This window comes from Diabrotica virgifera, chromosome 3 (assembly GCF_917563875.1).
Source record: "Diabrotica virgifera virgifera chromosome 3, PGI_DIABVI_V3a".
In the NCBI taxonomy this organism is placed as follows: Eukaryota; Metazoa; Arthropoda; class Insecta; order Coleoptera; family Chrysomelidae; genus Diabrotica; species Diabrotica virgifera.
In genome coordinates this window covers 104324257-104346680 of record NC_065445.1, presented here as the reverse complement: position 1 = coordinate 104346680, position 22424 = coordinate 104324257, and the positions used below count along the sequence as shown (strand labels likewise).

General features: G+C 35.3%; 1 protein-coding gene across 3 annotated transcripts in view; it reads right to left on the bottom strand.

Annotated features, from left to right (window-relative positions):
• The window catches only part of LOC114337339 (B-cell lymphoma/leukemia 11B), a 220158-nt gene that overhangs the window by 51496 nt on the left and 146238 nt on the right, over positions 1 to 22424 (bottom strand). For 2 of the 3 annotated variants that reach the window (XM_050646758.1, XM_050646760.1), the window contains 2 exons: positions 11875 to 12111; positions 10188 to 10454 (listed from right to left, as the gene is read on the bottom strand). In XM_050646758.1, coding sequence (XP_050502715.1) covers positions 10188 to 10454; positions 11875 to 12111 — 504 coding nt within the window. Of the gene's footprint in view, positions 1 to 10187; positions 10455 to 11874; positions 12115 to 22424 lie in introns of all 3 variants that reach the window. The other variant, XM_050646759.1, reaches the window with a different exon arrangement.

Genomic DNA, 22424 nt, shown 5'->3' with positions numbered 1-22424 from the left:
TTCAGTTACGGATTGCAACGAACGAAATGGCAGGGATGCCGTAGCGGCAACTGCTAGCAAAAGACTAAGTTTTCAATCTAATAGCACATAAAATAAAATTAAAAATATTACCCTACATCCCACCAGATTTAAAACAATGGAAACCTTCTCTAGTTACACCTCCGAGGCTTCTACAATTTGCAAGATATAACAGATGCTCAGACTCTTTTGCTAGCAGTTGCCGCTAGGGCATCCCTGCCATTTCGTTCGTTGCAATCCATAACTGCACGCCGGGGTTTGTCCTGGTGGGTCTAGGACGTTTCATCGCCGCCGTTTCGATGCCACCAGTTTATCGCCGGCCGATTCATCGCCAGTCAGTTAATCGCTAACTGATATATTTCTGAATTTTCGACAGTTACATTTATTATTTATTTTTAGTATTAATTAGGAATTCTAGGAAATGCAAGATATGACCATTCCCGTTGCCATACTTAATCTTTTAATAGACTTTTAAACTTTTATAATATAAAATATAATTTAACACTACAAATTTAATACTATTTAGTATCAAATTTAGGGGAAGTAGAAATTAATATAATAAGTAATTAATTAAATTAGTAAAATTAATATAATAGTAAATTAATATAATAATATAATTTATCTTTTTATTTGTCGTAAGTTTTGAACTGAATTTAACGTCGTGTTGTGTCATCTCCCATAATACAAAATCAACTAACTAACTAACTGGCGACGAAAAGGCCGGAGATGAAACGGACGGCGATGAACCGGCGGCAATGAACCGGCGGCGATGAAACGTCCCATTCCGTGTCCGGGTTGGGTCAGAGAGAGCAGCATATGTGCCTCCTGATGAGAGACTAATAAGTTTCGAAACCGGTAGAGGTAATTGCTGCACTCTCTGATTGAACCAGAATATGGTGCGGCTGTAGTTTCGTGTTGCAAGGAAATTGAAAATGGTTATACATTTTTGATTTATATACATGTTTACTCTGATTGGAGTACGAAGGGAACCATTCTCGTTGGAACTTTACCGCGCTGAACAGATGGGAAGTGCATTCTTGAGTTTCAGCATCCGTTAAGGCTTGCAAATTGTAGAAGCCTCGGAGGTGTAACCAGGGAAGGTTCCCATTGTTTTTAGTCTGGTGGGATGTAGAGTAATATTTTTAATGTTATTTTATGGGCTATTAGATTGAAAACTTAGTCTCTTATTTATTACTATTCATAAATTTATAGCAGCTATTTGATTTATTTTTATAATTTCATAGCATAAAATTGTAAATGGCAGGGATAATCAAACTAATGAACTGAAGACAAGAATCGGTCTAGGCTGGGTTGCACATGAAAAACTGAGAGAAACTTTTAAAAGTGACCTGCCTACATGTCTAAAAAGAAAGGTATTTGATCAGTGCGTCCTTCCAGTCTTGAAATACGGACCAGAATCACTTATCTTAACAAAATCAAAAGCCTCGGCTACCAAACTGAGAGTCACACTGAGAAGAATGGAGGGGTCCATGCAAGGAATAACTCTACGCCATAGAATAAAAAACGATAAGATCAGGATAATCAAGGTGACTGATATCATTGAAAAGATAGGTAGACTAAAATGAAGATGGCAGGACACATAGCCAGATTCACACACAGCCAAATGGGCGATGGACAAAGAGGATATCGGAATGGAAACCAAGCGAAGACAAGAGAAGCGTCGGTCGACCACCTACAAGATGGATCGACGATTTAAGAAGGCTAAATAAAAACTGGATGAAAGTGGCGTAATTTAGACGTGGTTGAAAACAGGAGTAAGAGGCCTACGTTCCGCAGTGGACCTTTAAGTTTGGACGATAATTATTAAATTTATTACCTCCGCATTATAATTAAAGTCATCATTTAAATTGCTTCCTAAATACGTGAAATTTAGAATTCCCTGAAATGTTTACCATTTCACAGAGAAATCCTAGTTTATATTGTGAATTTTTGCTTTCATTTTATCTATAGGAAGACTTATTCCAAAACTTCTGCTACTTAGTTCAGTATGGTTAATTATTAGTCACTGAATGCATTGTATACTATTCGCAACTAGAGCAGTATTGTCAGCATATATAGGAAATTACTCATAAATAGCCCATTTATGTTCGCCTTCGTTGTGTCTCATCGATGCAAAAAACTAAAAAATGCTATAAAAAGAATAAACCATAACACAACATAAAACTACTTTAACATTAATTAACAAAAAACTCTATAGAAAACGTGTTTACCACCACAAGAAACGAGAATAGGAAAAAAACAGTTCTTTGAAAAGGATTTAGAACAAAAAACAAAGAAGGTCTCAAAGAAATAAAGAAATGTAGAGAAGTAGGATAATACAATATAAAACAAACGGAATTTTTGCAAAATATTGAGATGAATCTGACAAAACTCAAAAGAAAAAAATAAATTAAGAAATACTACTTAAGAAGAAATAAATTAAGAAGAAGTAAATAAAGAAGAAGAATAACCAACGAGCTTCCAAAATACGGAGGAGAAAGTATAACCCTAGAGATGACAAAACTTTTACCTACAAAAACTAATTATGCACTGCAAGATACCAGACACATGGAGAAACAGCATAATGATACTAATGTTCAAGAAAGGAGACAAAGAAGACCCCAACAATTATAGAGGTATAAATTTACTGAACACCGCACTTAAGCTAACCACAAAAAAGTTATAACCAATAAAATCAATAAACTAACAACTTTATCAGATGAACAACAAGGATTCATATCCGGAAGATCCTGCGTAGACGCCGTATTTGTACTGAGACAAATCACAGAAAAGGCCATTGAGTACAATAAATCAGCATATCTATGTTTTATAGACCTGACAAAGGCTTTCGATCGCATCCAAGGCGAAGACGTCTTACATTTTCTGTATAGAAGAAACATACCAATCAATATTATACAAAAAATAGATAACATCTATTTTCATAATCAAATACAGGCAAAGATAAATGGAAAACTAACGCAGTTTATACCAGTACAAAGCGGAGTCAGACAAGGTGACTCATTAAGCCCACTGCTCTTTAATATAATAATTGACGAAATAATAGAAGCAGTACGTAAAGGTCATGGTTACAGAATGGGGAACAAAGAAATCCAAATATTATGTTATGCAGATGACGCCGCAATAATCGCCGAGACAGAAGACGATCTCCAAAGATTAACACACATCTTCAATACAACAGCCAAGAAATACAATATGATAATATCAGCAGAAAAAACCAAATGTATGACAAGATCTAAATACCCACTACGATGTAAAATCGAAATTGATGGGAAAATAATAAAGCAGGAAGCAAGGTTTAGATATCTGGGAATAGATATAACCAGTTATGGAGATGTTGAAGAGGAAGTACGACAACAAAGCTTAAAAGCAAGTAAAGAGGGGGATCCCTTAATGACACAATCAGGAAAAACAAAACACCTAAGACAAGACACAAAAGCAAGAATCTATAAAGCAGCAATTAGACCTATATCGACATACACGGCGGAGACAAGACCTGAGATATCTAAAACGAGACGACTACTAGAAACAACGAAGATGAAAATACTCCGACGAATATCAGGGAAAAGTCTATTGTAAAATGTAGAAGATATAAATGGATGGGTGACAAAACGGAAACAGGAGTGGAACGAACACATTAGTAGAATGGCAGAGGATAGGATAGTACGAATAGCAAGAAAGTCACCAAATGGACGAAGAAGTATTGGGAGACCAAGACTAAGAAAAAGATGGTGCGATAACTTAAATAATTTAGGAGGCTAATATTGAAGAAGAAACAGGCTTTAAAGTCTACATACAAGAAGGAAGAAGAAGAAGAAGAAGAAGAAGAAGAAGAAGAAGATTTTTCTGTTAACTCTTTACATTAATAACTATACTATTATTGCTATTGAACACAAAATGTGACTGTGATTTCGGTATGACGCTTTAATCCTGTAAGAAATAAAAATAATAAACAGTTAATCTGCTTTGAAAACCTAATATATGCATAAAGGGTCATGTAATTTGTAGCAAAAAAGTTATTGACATACTGGCGCAAAAAATATATCTGTAAATTATATTATATTTTGTAAATATATCTTGTAAGAAGAAAATGTATGCTACTACTGATTATTGTAACTAACGTTCATTTTGAAACCACTCCCAATATTAGCCCGTGACCGTTTGCAGAAATCATCTTTCTTCGACTGGAAACTTCCACCTCAGGTACAGTTTCCTTAGCACAACAGCCATTTCAGAATTATTCCAAATCAAGTCACGTCCGGCACACCCTGGACCGCAGACCCAACTTTTCCCCGTAAACGTCCAAGCGATTTTTCATTCCCTGCCGTTTTTTAGAATTTCAGTTTTCAGCTTTACAGTGTATTATGTGACCGAAGCGTCTCACACGCGATAATTTGTGTCGACATGTGGCTACAATGTGTGTATACAATCGCCCGCAAAATATTCTTACAGTCTGAATATTTTCAACAAGGGTATACCAAACGTGGAATGAACCAAACTATCAAAATGTTTATTGTCTTATTCTTTATATATGACACTATTCAGGTTTTTATTGTATACTATTTTTAACTTTGCGTAAATTTTTCTATATTATTAGAAATTACATTTCTACACAACCATCATTACATGTTATAATTTGAAATTCATTTTAATGAAACCAATAATAAAATTCTGACTCTTAATGCAGAATAATATTTGTTTTTAAAAGAACTTTACGAAAGAAGAATAGATCATAGGTTTGCGAATATTATTTAACGGATTAACGACAATGCAAGAGAAACTTTCATTGTATAAGAAAATTGGCAGAGGGGTGCGGCAAGGAGATAATTTGTCGCCAAAGACCATTACCATCGAAACCATCTATTACCATCGATAGACAGGAATTAAATTAGCTTTGATATTTGGAATTTGAAAGGTACTATTCCTATACCGGAAGGAAAAATCAGAGCTATACAACAACTCCAGCAAACAAAGATGATGACAAACTTCCTCCCTACTGAGCTAATAGGAATTAAAAAATCGCTCATAGAAATTATTGAAAAATTGTATTTGGGCATTCAAATAAGATCAATGCGAGACAACTAGACGTCTGAGCTGCTCAGAAAAGTAAGCTTAGGATGGTATCCAATACATTTACCTAAAAAGAAAAACTTTCAACCAGTGTGTTATACCAGTTCTCCTATACGAATCAGAAAATTTAACTCTCACAGAAATATCAACGGAAAAATTAAGCACAAACTCAGCGTAAAATAGAAAGATCACAATGCTTGGAATAATCTTAAAAATAGAGTAAGAAGAAATGAGTACGTTAAGGAAGGAAGGCAAACCGAAGGATCTTCTTCTTCTTCTTCTTCTTTCTACTTTATAAATAGGCTCAATGCCTGTTTTACTTCGGTTTTTAGCCTCAATTGACATTGTCTGACCATCTTTTCCTCGGTCGTCCCAATGATCTTCTTCCATTTGGCCATTTTTCTCTTGCTATTTGTACTATTCTATTTTCTGTCATTCTTTCTATGTGTTGATTCCATTCTATCTTTCTTCTTTTGGTCCACATGTTTATTTCTTTCTTACTCTGTCTTTTAGAGTTTGGTTTGTTATTTTTCGTAAGACTGTCATTTCTGCTGTTTCCAGCAGTCTTTGTGTTTTCGCCGTATCTGCTCATGTTTTCGCTGTGTACGTCATTATCGGTCTTATTGTTGACTTATATATCCTGGTTTTCGTTTCCATTGTGAGGTAGGTATTTGTTTCTCCAGATTGTGTTGTTGAGACATCCTGTTGCTCTGTTCGCCATGTTCACTTGTTTTTGTACTTCTTCTTCCACTTTTCCGTAGCTTGACAGTTTTACTCCCAAGTGTTCCGTTTCCATTACTTGTTCTATTATTTTGTTATTTACGACCAATTTACATCGTCTCGGTTCCGCTGATATTACTATCGATTTAGTTTTCTCTGTTGAGATCACCATGTTGTATGTGAGAGCCGTATCTTCGAATTCTTTAATTAATCTTTGTAGGTCATCTTCATTTTCAGCTGTTATTATGGCGTCGTTGGCGTAGCAGATTATCTTTATTTCCTTTTCTCCCATTCTCGATTCTCTTCTTTTTTAACTTTCTTTATGATTTGTTCCATTATCAGATTAAATATTAATGGGTTCAGCGAATCACCTTGTCTTCATGAGATGAAGACTCCATTCTCATTACATTGTATTTTTATAACATCGACTTATTGTCGCCATCGATGTAACCGAAATGGCTTAATTTTTATACTGGTAAGGTCATTCGACCTACCTATGTAGCTAGTTCCAACTACTTTGGATCTAAAGTTTTAACCTGATGATCGACTGATTAGTCCTAAAACGTTTGTTTTGTACTAGTGATGTACCCACTTCAAGTCCAACTTGGATCTTTTTAGAAAATTTTAATAAATTATACACCATCTACCTACAAAAGAAGATTTTTACTTCCTTAGTAATTTTTTATTATGGTATACAGCCAATGAGAGGAATTCTATCCGTTTTATATTATGTAATAATATGTTTTTTGAGAACAGAACATATTCACGATACCTACTCTTTAAATGGATTTGAATTTTAAAAAGTTTGTAATCAATCATAATATGATTTTACCAATATTTCATTTCTCGGTGCCAAAGGTGACAATTAACTTAAAATTTTCAATTACTGAAACCGTTAGTTTCAAGTTATTTAACTTGTAGATACTTCGCTAGCGTTTATTAACCACGTAAAGTGCATTAACATTTTTATGATAAATTGGTAAATTTTACAACGTTTAATATATTTTGATGATGAGTTGCATTAAAGTTTAACGGTAAAATCAAATGCATTATTTTGATAATGATTTTACATAAAGATACCATCAAAAGATCGTTACTTGTAATATTGACCCGATTATTGTAGGCTAAGACTATTTTTAAGCTTGTTTACTTTAAATATTGATAGATACCCAATTCGTTAAATTTATATTACATTTTAACAAAAAAATAAAGCAGTAACCTCAATTTCCTTAAAAAAAGTCAAATTCAGAGTTGACAAGATTATAACGTTATAACAATAACATACAAGTCTACTTAGTGCATCAGTTAGGAGGCTGGCACTGCTGGCAGACATAATTGGAAGTATGTAATAAATTGAGGCTTGATACAATTGGAATCACACGTTAGTCAGAAGTATTTCACACCCAGCAGTAGAATCTTCAAAGGGTGTGTGGATTTGAATTTGAAGGTTACTAGTGAACCAGAATAGTGAACTCCGTCAAATAGCCAGAAGGACGAGGACCATGGAACTGTGGTAGTAAAAGGAAAGGTAGAAGACCGAAGTCCAAGAGGAAGATATCCAATACGATGGGCTGACCAAATAAAGATACTCTGGGCAATAAGGACAGTAATTGCATGTAAGGTGTTTCATATTTTGTTTTTCTCCACAGTCACAGTTTACATTATCTTGGTTTTTTTCCTCATTTTGGCATGTTTGATTTTACTGGAGCCTATTCATAGTTTTTTTTTAAGTCTAGAGATTGGCCGGTCCATTGAACCTGGAGAATGGGAATATATTCAAGAAAAATATTTCTGGATTTGGAAAACACAGTGCCAGTGCAGTTGTTCTTAAGATGACAGTACACGCACCCTATTTACTTTCCGTTAGCTTTCTGAGTATGATTTTTCTAGTTGATATTTTTGCTCTCGTTTTTTTCAGTGTTGTTTGTAGGCGAGGGACTGATCCAGAGGCATTTTAAGTTAGTCTGAGCGTACTACTGTATTTCCATTCCACATAATTTGGCGTTTTTGTTTATCATCTTTTGGGCGAAGGTAGAGGGCATAGTCTTGGGTTTTAGAAGGATTCGTCTCAGTTTCTTTTCTATTTCAAATCTTTTTCCTTGAGTACATATTGCAAGATGGTCAGCGTAGAGAAGTTCTTGGTGTTTCAGTCGGAGAGTGGGTTGACTTTGTCCTCCAGCATGACGACAGGTGTAAACAACAACAACCTTAACGAGATGCACAACCCTAACGAGACGGTGGTCATTGAAAATATCGTTCAATTTTTAGGGCAATGTCTTGTGCCCTATTGTGTGACAGGCTGCTGTCAGGTCTATGAAAGCAACAAATTTTATAATTTTTTCTTCCAAGCCCTCTTTAATATGTTCTTTTAGTGAGACGACTTGGCCGGTGCAAGATTTGCTGGGCCAGGATATCTCTAGTATCGTTTGAAAAAGTGACACAAACAGGAAAATAGCTACTGGGGATTTTCTGGGTCCTTCCCTGGTTTTAACAAGGCTATTACTTTGGATTCTCTCAATGGTTTTGGAGATATGTACTGCATAATGATCATACGTTTAGGCGTTTAAAAACAATATAGTCCATAAACTACAAGTGACTCAGAGAGATATATGTAGAACGGATAATGCTCAATATCAAGCTCAGAGATAGCAAATTCTTCTTTTTCTTAGGGTGCCTGTCCGTTCCGAACGTTGGCGATCATTCTGGCTATGATGACTTTGTTAGTTGCTATACGGAATAGTTGTGTTGAGGTCTCTCTATACCATGCTCTCAGGTTAGCAAGCCAGGATATTCTTCTTGGTCCTGGGGCCCTCTTTCCTTCAATTTTACCTTGTAAAATGCACTGGAGTAGCTCGTATCTGCCTTGATTTCTCATTATATGCCCCAAGTACTGCAGCTTACGGCGCTTCACGATGTTGACTAAATCTGCGGTTGTGTTCATCCTCCGTAGTACTTCTTCATTGGTGACTTTGTCTGTCCATGGTATCTTCAGGATCCTTCTGTACAACCATAGCTCAAAAGCTTGAAGTTTCGATAGAGTTTCCGCCTTCAATGTCCACGTTTCTACTCCGAAGCACTGAGTACACGTAACATTTAAGGAGCCTTATTTTTGTTTTTAGAGTGATGTCATGGCTCTTGAACACAGAGCTCATAAGAATGCACTCTTTGCCTTTCCGATGCGACATTTAACCTCTTGAGTATTGTCCCACGACTCATTGATTAATGTTCCCAAATAGTTGTATTTTGAGACACGTTCTATTCTCATTTGGTTCACATACAGATTTACTCCAGTTATGTTTTGCTTGCTGATGATCATTAGCTTGGTTTTGCTGGTGTTTATATCTAGTCCATATGTTCTACTGGTTTCAGTTATTTTATTCATTAAGTTTTGCAGCCCTTCTATGGTATTGGAACACAATATTGTATCCATTGCTTGACTCTATTTATTGAGATGCCTTCATCAATATCTTTTAGAGCCTCTTCAAAAATGTGCTCTGAGTACAGATTGAATATCAGCGGTGAAATTATGCATCTCTGTCTCACTCCCCTTAAGATTTTGACCTGATCTGTATATTCTCCATCTATTCGGAGCACTGATGATTGATTCCAATACAGGTTAGCTATTATTTTCAGGTCTCTTCCGTCAATCCTTGTCCTCTTCAGCACTTCCATCATTTGTTCATGTCGGACTCTATCGAAAGCCTTTTTGTAGTCAATCAGGCATGCAAAAACATCACAGCTGACATCCCTACATTTCTGAAACAACACCTGTACGCTAAATAAAGCCTCCCTCGTACCAACGGCGTTGGTACAGATCGCAAATACAATGAAGAAATAAGAAAAAGATCAAAAGTAACAGATGTAATCCAAATGGTCATACAGCCATATTAAAATGGCCACCAAAAGCAAATAAGAAAAGTAGAGGCAGACCATAAACCAGATGGACTGATAACATCTAGCGAATGGCTGGTCCCGAATGGATTCAAAAAAACAATAAACAGAAATGAATGGACAACACTTAATGGATCATAACATTCAACTATGGATGGAATAGCTGTTGATGATGATAATAATGGTTATGATAATGTTAATGAATAAATACAAGAACATAATTATTCAGCTTTTCTATTCTATATCTGTATATCTATATTCTATATCTACCTTGTATATATTCTATACATTCTATAAAAGATTCAGATTCCGATTTCTATGAAAATATTAATGTATGTAATAATTCAGATTCAGATTTCCTATGAAAATAGTAATCAAAAATGAATAACCATTTTCAAGTTTTCAGTTTTTTGAAAATAGTAATGTATACATTAAAATGAATTTGTACAATTATAAGTCGGGATACTTACCACTATGCGTCGTATTTGATTCTGCATCAGCAACTTCTGTTCGAGACCGTTTACAACTATTTTCTTCGGAAGAAGTCGTATTATCCATTTTTTCTTGTTTGATTAAAGGTTTTATGTCCTCTTCGGGACTTGAACTTGTTAGCGGTGAGGAAGCTCGCCTTTTCGGAGTTGAAGAAGCGGCTCCATCGACGCATAAATCTCCTGGAGCAGGTAGTCGTGGTGATGCTGGTGGTGGAGTATGGACCCTGTTTCCAGTTGCTTTCTTTCCTGAAATTTAATATCAGTAAATATTATTCAAATTATTAGAAACTTATTGATAATATATGGTTCTTGCGATATGAAAAAAATCTGGCAGTTTAGCTAATGTTACAAGTGGTCATGGAAGATTCACGAGTATTTATAAAAGCAGCAAAAGCACTCCACTTAAATACTTTAAATAAAAGGACTGCCTCAGAGCTGAAAGGCACTGTTTCAGATAGATCTACATCCTCTACTCTGTTCAAAATATTCCTGTAAAAACCCTGAAATCCTGGAAATGAAAGTGCGAAGGAATGGGCATACCGGTAAGAAACTAAATCTATATACCCTAAGTTTTGCTGACGACCAAATATTGAACGTAGAAGACGAAGATGACCTCAGCTTTATGATGAGAAAACTTATACAGGAATAAAGAATGGAATGGAAATAAATCTAAAGAAAAACAACGGAGAATACAGAAATAAAACAGCTTGAAATAGACGAAGGTAAATAGATCAAAAGAACAGACAAGTACAAGTATTTTGGTTTCATAATATTAAGCAAAGGAACAACTAAAGAGGATATAAAATATCTTCTTCTTCTTGTGCCACTCCTATCGGAGATTGGAAATCATCAAGGCTATCCTGAGCTTGTTTGCAGCTGACCTTATATAAAATATAAACTAGGACAAACAAGAGACTGTATATGAAAACTGAACTCGGTACTGTGAGATAAGAAGATCGGTATAAAAGCAAAAAAAGAATATAGAACACCATGACAAGAAGTATCCTGACTTATGAGTGTGCAAATTGGATAGTAAATAAGAAACCAAAAACAAAATAAGATCAACAGAGATGGAATTCCTAAGGAGAAGATGCAGAGTAACAAGAAGAGATAGAATAAATAACATAGAGATTAAAAAAGGATGGGAATGAACTCAGATATAATAGACTACATAGAACAGAAGAGCAGAAAAAAACTTTGGATAAACAGAATAACAAATTGGAGCCCGATAGAAAAAAGGAAGAGAGGCAGACCTTGAAGATATTTCAGAAATGAAGTGGACGAACCAATGGAAAGAGATCTGCAGGAATAGGACTGGCAAAACAGAAAGAACTGGAGAGAAAACTGTTGAGTGAAGGAATACATTAAAAACTGTGGAAATCCTTAGCATACATTATAAGACAGGAGAAAATATAAATAAACGTTTTTTTATTAAATTAGATATATTATGTAGTATGATGAGCTTTATTAACAAAAGAAATGTAAATATAGTGAGATACAAAACATCGTCACTAATTTATAAAAAAAAATACTTTCGATTAGGTATGAAAAATAATGTCAGAAATATGTTGTAGTAGCAGATGTATTTACTGACCATTTATAGATAGAATATTATTGAACAACTTACTGTATATTATACTATATTAATTATTTGAAAAATACTTACCAGAAATTGGAGCTGATATGCTTGGTCTCCTGGTATTGATAGTTGAAAGTGGTAAATTTCCCTCGTCTCCATCTCTATCTTTTTCGTTGTTGGTGTAGCACTGACCGAAGTTTTCTTTGTTGCAGGATGTCACTTTATGCTGAATAAAACGGACAATATCGGAGAGGGCGAAGGGTTTTTGACAGACGCCGCAGGTCAGAATGTCTTGATGGGGATCCTCTTCCACTCCATCTGCATCTGCTAAGACAAAAAATATTTGAAATGTGATACATTAATTAATACATACTTATTTAATAAAAATATTTTTATGTTTTATATCTTATATTTTAGTATCCAACAGGACAGTATTTTAACGTAAAATTAAAGGAAGGGAAATATATTATGATAGTGAGTAAATAATTATTTAATAGGTTAATGTTTGTATTACACAGTGCGTCCATAAAGTAACGTATATTTCATTATTTAATAAACCGGCTACTTTGAGGAAAAATCCCGAAGCAGGTCGATGTTTATTTTTAAATTACGATTTTTTGGCATATATAATATATCATACTAGTGACGTCATCAATCTGGGTGTGATGACGTAATTGATGATTTTTTTAAATGAGAATATGGGTCATGTTATAGCTCATTTGAAAGGGTATTCAATTCTCCATTTACAACTATAAACATTAACATCATTATTTAAACACTGTGTCCAAAAAAATTTTTTATTTAAATATATTGATACAAAAAGATGAATGTATGCAATTTATTTAATTCTAAATACATTTTACTGCTGTCAGAAAACTGAAAATATTTTATTTGAAAAATAAACGTTGCTTCTCGCCTAAACGAAATGTTCAAACTGCCAAGAGGCAGGTGGGTGGCAGCTTTAACATTGAATTTATGCGAAAAACAATATTTATTTGTCAAATAAACATTTTTTTCTGTTTTCCAACAACAGTAAAACGTATTTTGAATTAATTAAATTACGTACATTCTTCTTTTGGTCTCAATTAATTAAAATATTATTTTCTTGTACACCCTGTATAAATAATTATGTTAATGTTTTTATATTATTGAATAGGGAATTGAATACCCTTTCAAATGAGCTATCACATGACCCCTATTCTCATTAAAAAAATCATCGATTACGTCATCACGGCTAGATGGATGACGTGACTAGTATGATATGTATGCCATAAAATCGAAATTTAAAAATAAAAATCGACCTGTTTTTGAATTTTAACTTAAAGTCTCCGGTTTACGAAATAATGAATTTATGCGTTACTTTATAGACGCACTGTATTATTTTTACTTAAGCCGTCCTCTTGTACCTTACGGTGTCGAGGTACGCGTATTATATTTATCTATAATATTATTATATGTACTAGAACTTGTCATATTTACGCTGCATGAAATCTAGACAGGAAGACATAGCCTAACACAGTCAGTCTCTCAAAACAGAAACGAAACACAACAAAAAATGTCGTTATCAGTTTAAGGAAAAAGAGCTGTTATACAGCCAAAATCGAATAATAATAATTGGCCTAAACCTTATAGGCCACAGTAATGTGTGGTTGAAGAAACAACCAACACTCTCAGATCTCTCCTGTCTACAGAGTCACACAAGAAAGAGCCTAAAACTACATCACTAAAATACACTGTTCATGCAACAATTTCCACGTGGGAGAAACTGCAGGACCAGAAACTGCAAGTGTCTGGGTAACCGAGCAAGAAACATAAATCAAGAACAGAGGCTTCTAAAAATCAGAGATATGCAAACATGCCGGGGATAACGAGCATAGAATACAATAGAAAGATTCATCAATAATCATGAAAGAATCAGAAATGAAAAAAAAAAGACAAAGAAGCAGCCATCATCATCTAGACAAAAAAGCAGTGAAGAAAAATGTGTAGCAAATTCATTAACAAGCGTTGGTTGTCAACACTAAAAGAAGAAGTCAACAACAAGAACATACCAACAATAGCGAATAAAAAAAATAGGTCTAGGTCTAGGTCAAATTTCTCACCTTTAGTACCGTCCTTGGATTATAAGCTTTCATTCGACATCTCACTTGTCATTCTACCTGGTATAGTGACGGAGGAGTTAAATTCGCGGTCGGACTGACAGACGAACAGACGGACAGACGGACAGACAGCCTAGGTCAAATTTCTCACCTTTAGTTTGTCCTTGGATCATAAGCTTTCATTTGACACCTCATTTGTCATTCTACCTGGTATAATGACGGAGGAGTTATATTCGCGGTCGGACGGACAGACGGACAGACAGCCTATGTCAAATCTCTCACCTTTAGTACCATCCTTGGATTATAAGCTTTCATTCGACATCTCACTTGTCATTCTACCTGGTATAGTGACGGAGAAGTGAAATTCGCGGTCGGACGGACAGACGGACAGACAGGTCAAATTTCTCACCTTTAGTACCGTCCTTGAATCATAAACTTTCATTTGACACCTCATTTGTTATTCTACCTGGTATAATGACGGAGGAGTTATATTCGCGGTCGGACGGACAGACGGACAGACAGCCTAAGTCTAATTTCTCACCCTTAGTACTGTCCTTGGATTGTAAGCTTTCAGTTGATACCTTATTTGTCATTCTACCTGGTATAATGACGGAGGAGTTATATTCGCGGTCGGACGGACAGACGGACAGACAGCCTAGGTCAAATTTCTCAACTTTAATAGTGTCCTTGGATCCTAAGCTTTCATTTGACACCTCATTTGTCATTCTACCTTTTATAATGACGTAGGAGCTATATTCGCGGTCGGACGGACAGACGGACAGACAGCCTAGGTCAAATTTCTCACCTTTAGTACCGTCCTTGGATTGTAAGCTTTCATTTGACACCTCATTTGTCATTCTACCTGGTATAATGACGGAGGAGTTATACTCGCGGTCGGACGGACAGACGGACAGACAGCCTAGGTCAAATTTCTCACCTTTATTACCGTTCTTGGATCATAAGCTTTCATTTGACACCTCATTTGTCATTCTACCTGGTATAATGACGGAGGAGTTATATTCGCGGTCGGACGGACAGACGGACAGACAGCCTAGGTCAAATTTCTCAACTTTAGTACCATCCTTGGATTATAAGCTTTTATTCGACATCTCACTGGTCATCCTACCTGGTATAGTGACGGAGGAGTTATATTCGCAGTCGGACGGACAGACGGACAGACGGACAGATAGCCTAGGTCAAATTTCTCACCTTTAGTACCGTCCTTGGATCATAAGCTTTCATTTGACACCTCATTTGTCATTCTACCTGGTATAATGACGGAGGAGTTATATTCGCGGTCGGACGGACAGACGGACAGACAGCCTAGGTCAAATTTCTCAACTTTAGTACCATCCTTGGATTATAAGCGTTTATTCGACATATCACTGGTCATCCTACCTGGTATAGTGACGGAGGAGTTATATTCGCGGTCGGATGGACAGACGGACGGACGGACAGACAGCCTAGGTCAAATTTCTCACCTTTAGTACCGTCCTTGCATCAGAAGCTTTTATTTGACACCTCATTTGTCATTCTACCTGGTATAGTGACGGAGGAGTTATATTCGCGGTCGGACGGACAGACGGACAGACAGCCTAGGTCAAATTTCTCACCTTTAGTACCATCCTTGGATTATTAGCTTTCATTTGACACCTCACTTGTCATTCTACCTGGTATAATGACGGAGGAGTTGTGTTCACAGACGGACAAACAGACGAACGGACAGACGGGGACAGACGGACGTGCACAATTCAAAGGTTTCACAGTTTTTCAAAATTCGGTGAAAACAAAAACCAGGTTATAAAAGCTTCCCAGAATATTTTAGAATAATATTTTTTGAGAAGGATTTCCGGTGTGGATATCGAAACGTCAAAAATAAATTAAATAAAAATGTAATTTTTATTACACCAATAAAAATTGTGACTCAATCTCATAATATAATAATATAATACTTAAATTTTAGACATGCCACAAGAGAACAGTTTCAGAACCTTGTTAGATAATTAAAATCCTAATATATGTAAATCAACAACCAATATTCATGGGAGGAAACATTGAAACTTGAGAAGTTTTTTCATAAAAAAAAACACAACGAAATACGTACCTATGAAATATAAATTATTGATGATATACAAAAATAATATGCGAAGAAGTAACCATCTCGTATTTTAAATCTTGTCATAAATTTTGAACACAAAACTGGATCATTCATAATATTTCAAGATATTCTATAATAATTGTATTATCACCTTACTTCTGTTAAGATTTTTATAGAAAAGATACATTATGCATGATTTCATATCTTAACAGTATCGATTTTGCAAAACAGCTGCGAGGTATTAAGGGCTTGATCCACCCTCTGCTACCACCGGGTGTCCTAATGACACTCAAGCAGGACTATAGTAACCCCTTCCTCCTCTCACTCCCCAATAAAACGACCCCACCAATAATAACCTTTCGATAACCGCTTTCAATTCACATTTTTAATTGCTGCTGATGTTGAGGTTGCGATTTTAACACCGGACGTGTTTAAAAAGTTTATTCGCAGCCACTACTAACACGAATTATACACTGAGAAATCATGGAACATATTTAGTATCTATTATTAAGCCTATGGCTATGATATAATCAATAAGTAATAAAGATTATAAACTTAATGATTCCTTTAATGAAAACTGCATTACCTACAGGTATGTAAATATAAATATATGAATTTTAGTTATTTACAAAACTGCCACTAATATACAAAAAAAAAACAAATTCAAACAGGCAAGGAACACAACTATGATCTCTTTCTTCAATCCTGACCCCCCGGAGGGAGTGTAGTGGTCGACGTGATGTCGTGTATTGTCCGTCTCCAAAGAAATCTGTCTCTGGTCATTTTTTTGAAGGCATGCATAGGTTTTTTGCATATTCCTGTAATTTTATCGATCCATCTTGTTGGGGATCTTTCTCGTCATCTTCGGCCTTCCATTTTTCCTTGTATAATGAGTCTTTCCATGTTTTCTGTGTCCAAAGTATTTTAGTTGTTGGAGATGGACTTTACTGAAGAGTCGTTGGCTAACTTTTAGCTCTCTTAAAATTGAATTATTTGTCCTATGGTCGGTCCAAGGAATTCGTAGCATTCGTCTTCAACAGAACATGTCAGCGGCGTCTACCTTTCTTCTTTCCGATTTTATCAGGATCCAAGATTCACATCCGTAGGTCAGTATTGAGAATATTAAGCATTTGGTCAACCTCATCTTTAACGCTCTTGAAATTTGACAGTCCTTCCATATTGTGGTCATTTTTGCTGTGTAGTATGGTATAACTACGAGTAGATCCAAACCCAGACATCCAAAGTGAAAGTTATCCTCCAACACCAAATTGTTCTATATGGTCCACATAATGTTCAGAAAAAAGTCACACCATTTTTACCATCGGGTTTGGGAGGAGAGGGGAGAGAAATCGGTAAATTCGTAGTTTTTTAAGTTTTTCGTCAATATTTCTAAAACTGTGCGGTTTAGCATGAACAACCTTTTATACAAAAATGTTCTACATTAAATTTGAAACAAAAAAGGCCCTATGCATAATCCTTCTAAAATAAACGGTTCCAAAGTTACGGAGGTAGTATAGTATAATTGGTCCAAAAAAGGCCTAACCCAGACATTAAAAGTAATTGTTCTATAATATCGTCCAGATATTGTTCAGTAAAAAGTTACACCATTTTGAGCGTCCGGTTTGGGGGGGGAGATAGGGTAAATTAGTAGTTTTTTATGTTTTTCGTCAATATTTCTAAAAATATGCTTTAGCGTAAACAATATTCTATACAAAAATGTTCTACATCAAATTTAAAATAAAAATGGTCCTATACATAATAGTTATAAAATCAACGATTCCAGAGTTACGGAGGGTGAAAAGTGGAGGTTTTCGATACTTTTCTATATTTTTGAGCAATTTATAATATTTTTACTGATTGAAAGAAATTTTCTTTAACAGGATTTGCTATTTCAGTGGCCGATGGTATGTTAGTGATACGCCCTTGAAGAAACGTCAACTTCACCACCCAAAATCATCGTCAATTGCCCAAAAAATATAAAAAGTATCGAAAACCTCCACATTTCACCCTCCGTAACTCTGGAACCGTTGATTTTATAACAAATATGGATATGACCATTTTTGTTTTAAATTTTATGTAGAATGTTTTTGTATAGAACGTTGTTTAAGCTTAAACATAGTTTTAGAACTAATGACGAATAACGTAAAGAAACTACTAATTTACCGACTTCTCCCCCATCTCCCCCCCCCCCAAACCGGACACTCAAAATGGTGTAACTTTTTTTACTGAACAATATGTGGACCATATAGAACAATTTTTTTGTTGGAGGAAAACTTTTACTTTGGATGTCTGGGTTACAGGCCCGGTCTGGCCAGGGCGGCTGGTCGGCGATCGCCGAGGGCCTCCGGCTCAAGGGGGTCTCCAAAAGCCAAAAAATTCAAGTAAACAAAAGTTTTTTTATTATAAAAAATTATTTTGTTTTACTGTTTCACAGCGATGTAATACAGCAAAAACAATTTTAAATAAACAATAACCTACTTTTTATTAAATTACAGCGAAGGGTAACCCCTAGGTTACCTAGGTATAATAAAAAAGTAATAGTAAGTCGCTCGGTGCTCGAGGTAGTCACCGATCCCACCGCGCCGCACCGTTCGGCTTAAGCTCAGCGCTCAGCGGTAGTGACTCGACAGCGCCGCGCCGGCGCCCTGGACTCAAGCAGACAGCTACGACGCGACATTCTCTGCTGTCAGTTGAGTTGACCTGCTGTCGATGAGTTGATGTGTGTTGTGAGTTATGACATATTGTTTGAAATTGAAAGGTGAATTTTTCAGTTTATAAAATGAAACGTGTGCACCCAAGTGGTGCAAGTAAAAGAATAAAGAAGGAGAGGAAATCTTTCGAAATAAAACAAAGTTCAAAAAGTTTGAATTTATGGTTAGCTGGTTCCAGTTCCAATCCTGCAAACAATGAAAAATCGCAAACAGGTAGGCGGAAATATCAGAAGCTTTTTATGAGCATATAAGCACAGACAATATACAGATGTAGCAAAATTCTAACCACACTTATCTCGAAACTGATCACTTTTCAGGAGAGAGAAAAAACGCTATTGCTTGGGATTTGGTTCAAACACTACTTAAACAGATCAGTGAAAAAAGAAATGACAAATATTTTGAATTTTTATACACGAAAACAAAAGAGTATGCGACTGCTGTTAACAGTAAATTGGAAGATAGCAATATTGATTTGAGAATTAAGAATTTCAAAGAAAAAACGAATGCCTGGGGAACAATCAAGTGATGATGCTCCTCAAATATCAGCAGCTCAACATTTCAAGCATGTATTTTTCAATATGTTAGACTGTGCTAGAACAAGCATAGAAGAAAGATTTTGCCCAAACAGAGAAATTTTAGAGGACCTTTCTTGGTTAAATCCAAGAAAATTTAATGACATAATGACGATTAAAGACTTTCCGGTTGGAGTCCTCTTGTATCTCAAAACTTTGCAATGTTGAAAGAAGTATATTATTAATAGAACTTAAACAATTTGCAGATCAGTACAAAAGTTTCATAAAAGTTGTAAACACTCAAGATGAACAGATCCCAGACGAAGAATCAAACAAAGCAGAAGAAATTTTAAAAGACCGTGAACTCGATTCGGAACCTGAATCAGAACAAGACAATTTTCGTGGTTTCTGCAATGACAGCAAAAAATGTTTCAATTGTTTGTCATGTGCCTTCTCAGTTCTTTTTGAACTCTCTGGATCAGGATTGTTCACTAACTTATATGTAGTTTATAAATTTATCCTAACGATACCCTGTACACAGGTTACATGTGAGCGGGTTTTTTCTAAGCTAAAAATAATAAAGAATCGTCTTAGGGCTAGTTTAGACCAAGACCTTATGTCTAGCCTTATTTTTATGAACATAGAGAGAGACTTGTTTTCTGACATCGACAAAGAAGAAATCATTAATGTCGTGGCCAGTAGTAGTGACGAACTTAAAAGAAAACTGATGGGATAGGCTAGGCAATCGTTGATAAGGCTACTATCACTATGGTAGGAATTTTTGTCGTGTTTATACGGTTAACACATTTTTTTTTAACTTCTTTATGTAATAATTATTTATGTTATACTTATACTTCTATTACACTAGGCCATATTTAGTATCAACGTACACTAGGGCGTTGCATTAAAGTTTTGTTTAATGTAAAATGCAGCGTTTTTTTCATTGTGTTTTTATTGTCATGTTAGTAGTTGACCTTTCATTTAACTATCGTTCTGTTTTAGTCAACCATTCTTAAACAGTACTGCATTTAAAATTGATTTTTGAAGTAGTTACATTTATTAATAAATTAAAATTTGATGCTGATGTAAAGGTAAAATATTTTAATCATTTTAGCCTCTGGATTGTTGATATACAATGTCATTTAGAGGTGCAGTATTACCTAACCAAATAGAATCGCTAAGATCTTCAAATTGCATTGTAAAATATTTAGCAATTATTCAATTTCAACCAAATTATTAAAAATTTAAAAGCATTTAAAATCAAATCACCATCTAGTCAAAGGCCTCCAATGGAGCTCATGGGGGGGGGGGCTCAAATCACCATCTAGCCGAGGGCCTCCAATGGAGCCAGACCGGGCCTGCTGGGTTAGGCCTTTTTTTGGACCAATTATACTATACTACCTCCGTAACTTTGGAACCGTTCATTTTAGAAGGATTATGTATAGGACCTTTTTTATTTCAAATTTAATGTAGAACATTTTTGTATAGAAGGTTGTTCATGCTAAACCTCACAGTTTTAGAAATATTGACGAAAAACGTAAAAAACTACGAATTTACCGATTCTCCCCCCTCTCCCCCCCCCCCCCCCAAACCCGACGCTCAAAAAGGTGTGACTTTTTTCTGAACAATATATGGACCATATAGAACAATTTAGTTTTGGAGGTGGCAACTTTTGCTAGATCACATCTAAGTTTTATTTTTACCTGTAGTGGCCCTGTGTTTGTGATTAATGATCCCAGATATAAGTATGAGCTCACAACCTCAAACCGGTCAATCGTGGTTACCTATGTGTAGATGATTGTTATGTAGTCTGTCCAATAGGTCTTTGTCTGTCAGTAGTCTGTCTTTGATAGGTTTAATTGAAACCAAATATTTGACTTTCGTTTTTAACCAGTCGTATAAGATCATTCAGCTCTGCTTGACTATTTGCAAGAAGAGCTGTCTCATCTGCGAAACGTAGGTTGTTTATTTTATAACCATTTATTGACATGCTTTTTTCCCATCCTTCAAGTGCTCTTCTCATAATATAACATAACATAACAACAATCATTATTCAAAGCATCAAAGCCTTCCTTTTGAATAATGACTCTTAGGACTTGCTGCCATCAAGTTTGTAAATAAATTCCTACATTCCTACATTAAGTTTCTTTGCCTAAGTTTGTTTCCCCAGAAAGAAATTCGATAACTTAGTGCTACACCACTAGAGCAAAGCTGCAAGAGAAATTTGAAAATATTTCGAAAATATGTTTTCAGGAATATGGATTGGCAAACGAAATCTGCCATGAAATATCAATGATAGCTGGGACCCAACCGTAGACATTAAAAGCCGAATTAAACGAACCCGAGCTACATTTCTAAAAATTATGAACGTACTTTGCCGCCACGATCTTAGTATTGACTTTTGTATAAGCCTTTGAGATATGGGTATATAGACGATTACTAAGAAGAAGCTTGGTCGACAGAGTTAGGAAGTCCTTAGACGGCTAAATAAAAAATATTGCAACTGTTTATATAATCAAGAGATGCAAGCTGAAATACGTCGCTCACATTATGGGATTTTCCATCCTGAAAAATATGAACTTTTTTATCTGAACATTTAGAGAAAAATTTCAACGCAAACGTGGTCCTAGTAGAAGAAGAACATCATGGTTAAACAATCAAAGAAAATGGTACGGAAAGTCAATAAAGTCACGATAGAGAATATGGTAGTCAACATAATATCCAACGATCTATAACGGTCATTGAACTAGAAGAAAAAGACGACAAAATGTAGGTAATTGACACAATATTTACTTTATTTATAGTAAACTGAAAAAAAAAATGCTAAAACGTTAAAAACGACCATAAAAGCTAAAAACTACAAAATTATTTAGACTATTCCATACTTTTGAGCTACACTATATAAATATTTTCACAAGATACTTTCATTATAATAAGTTTATAGCAATAATTCAATTTATCCAGATCAAATCCTTTACCTACATTACATGACCCTCAAAGGAAACGAGATAAAACTGATTTTTTTACAAAGTACAATATTATTATATTCTGAAAATTATTCCGAGATACCTGCTACATTAACGCTATTATACTTTTAAGGCAACTATTTTTATATACTCTTCTTAGAGATGTACAATAACAAAAGACAGGTAAGAGGTTACTTTGACCCTAAGTGAAAAGACGCTGTAGTATTGAATACGTGTTCGTCCAACCGAGT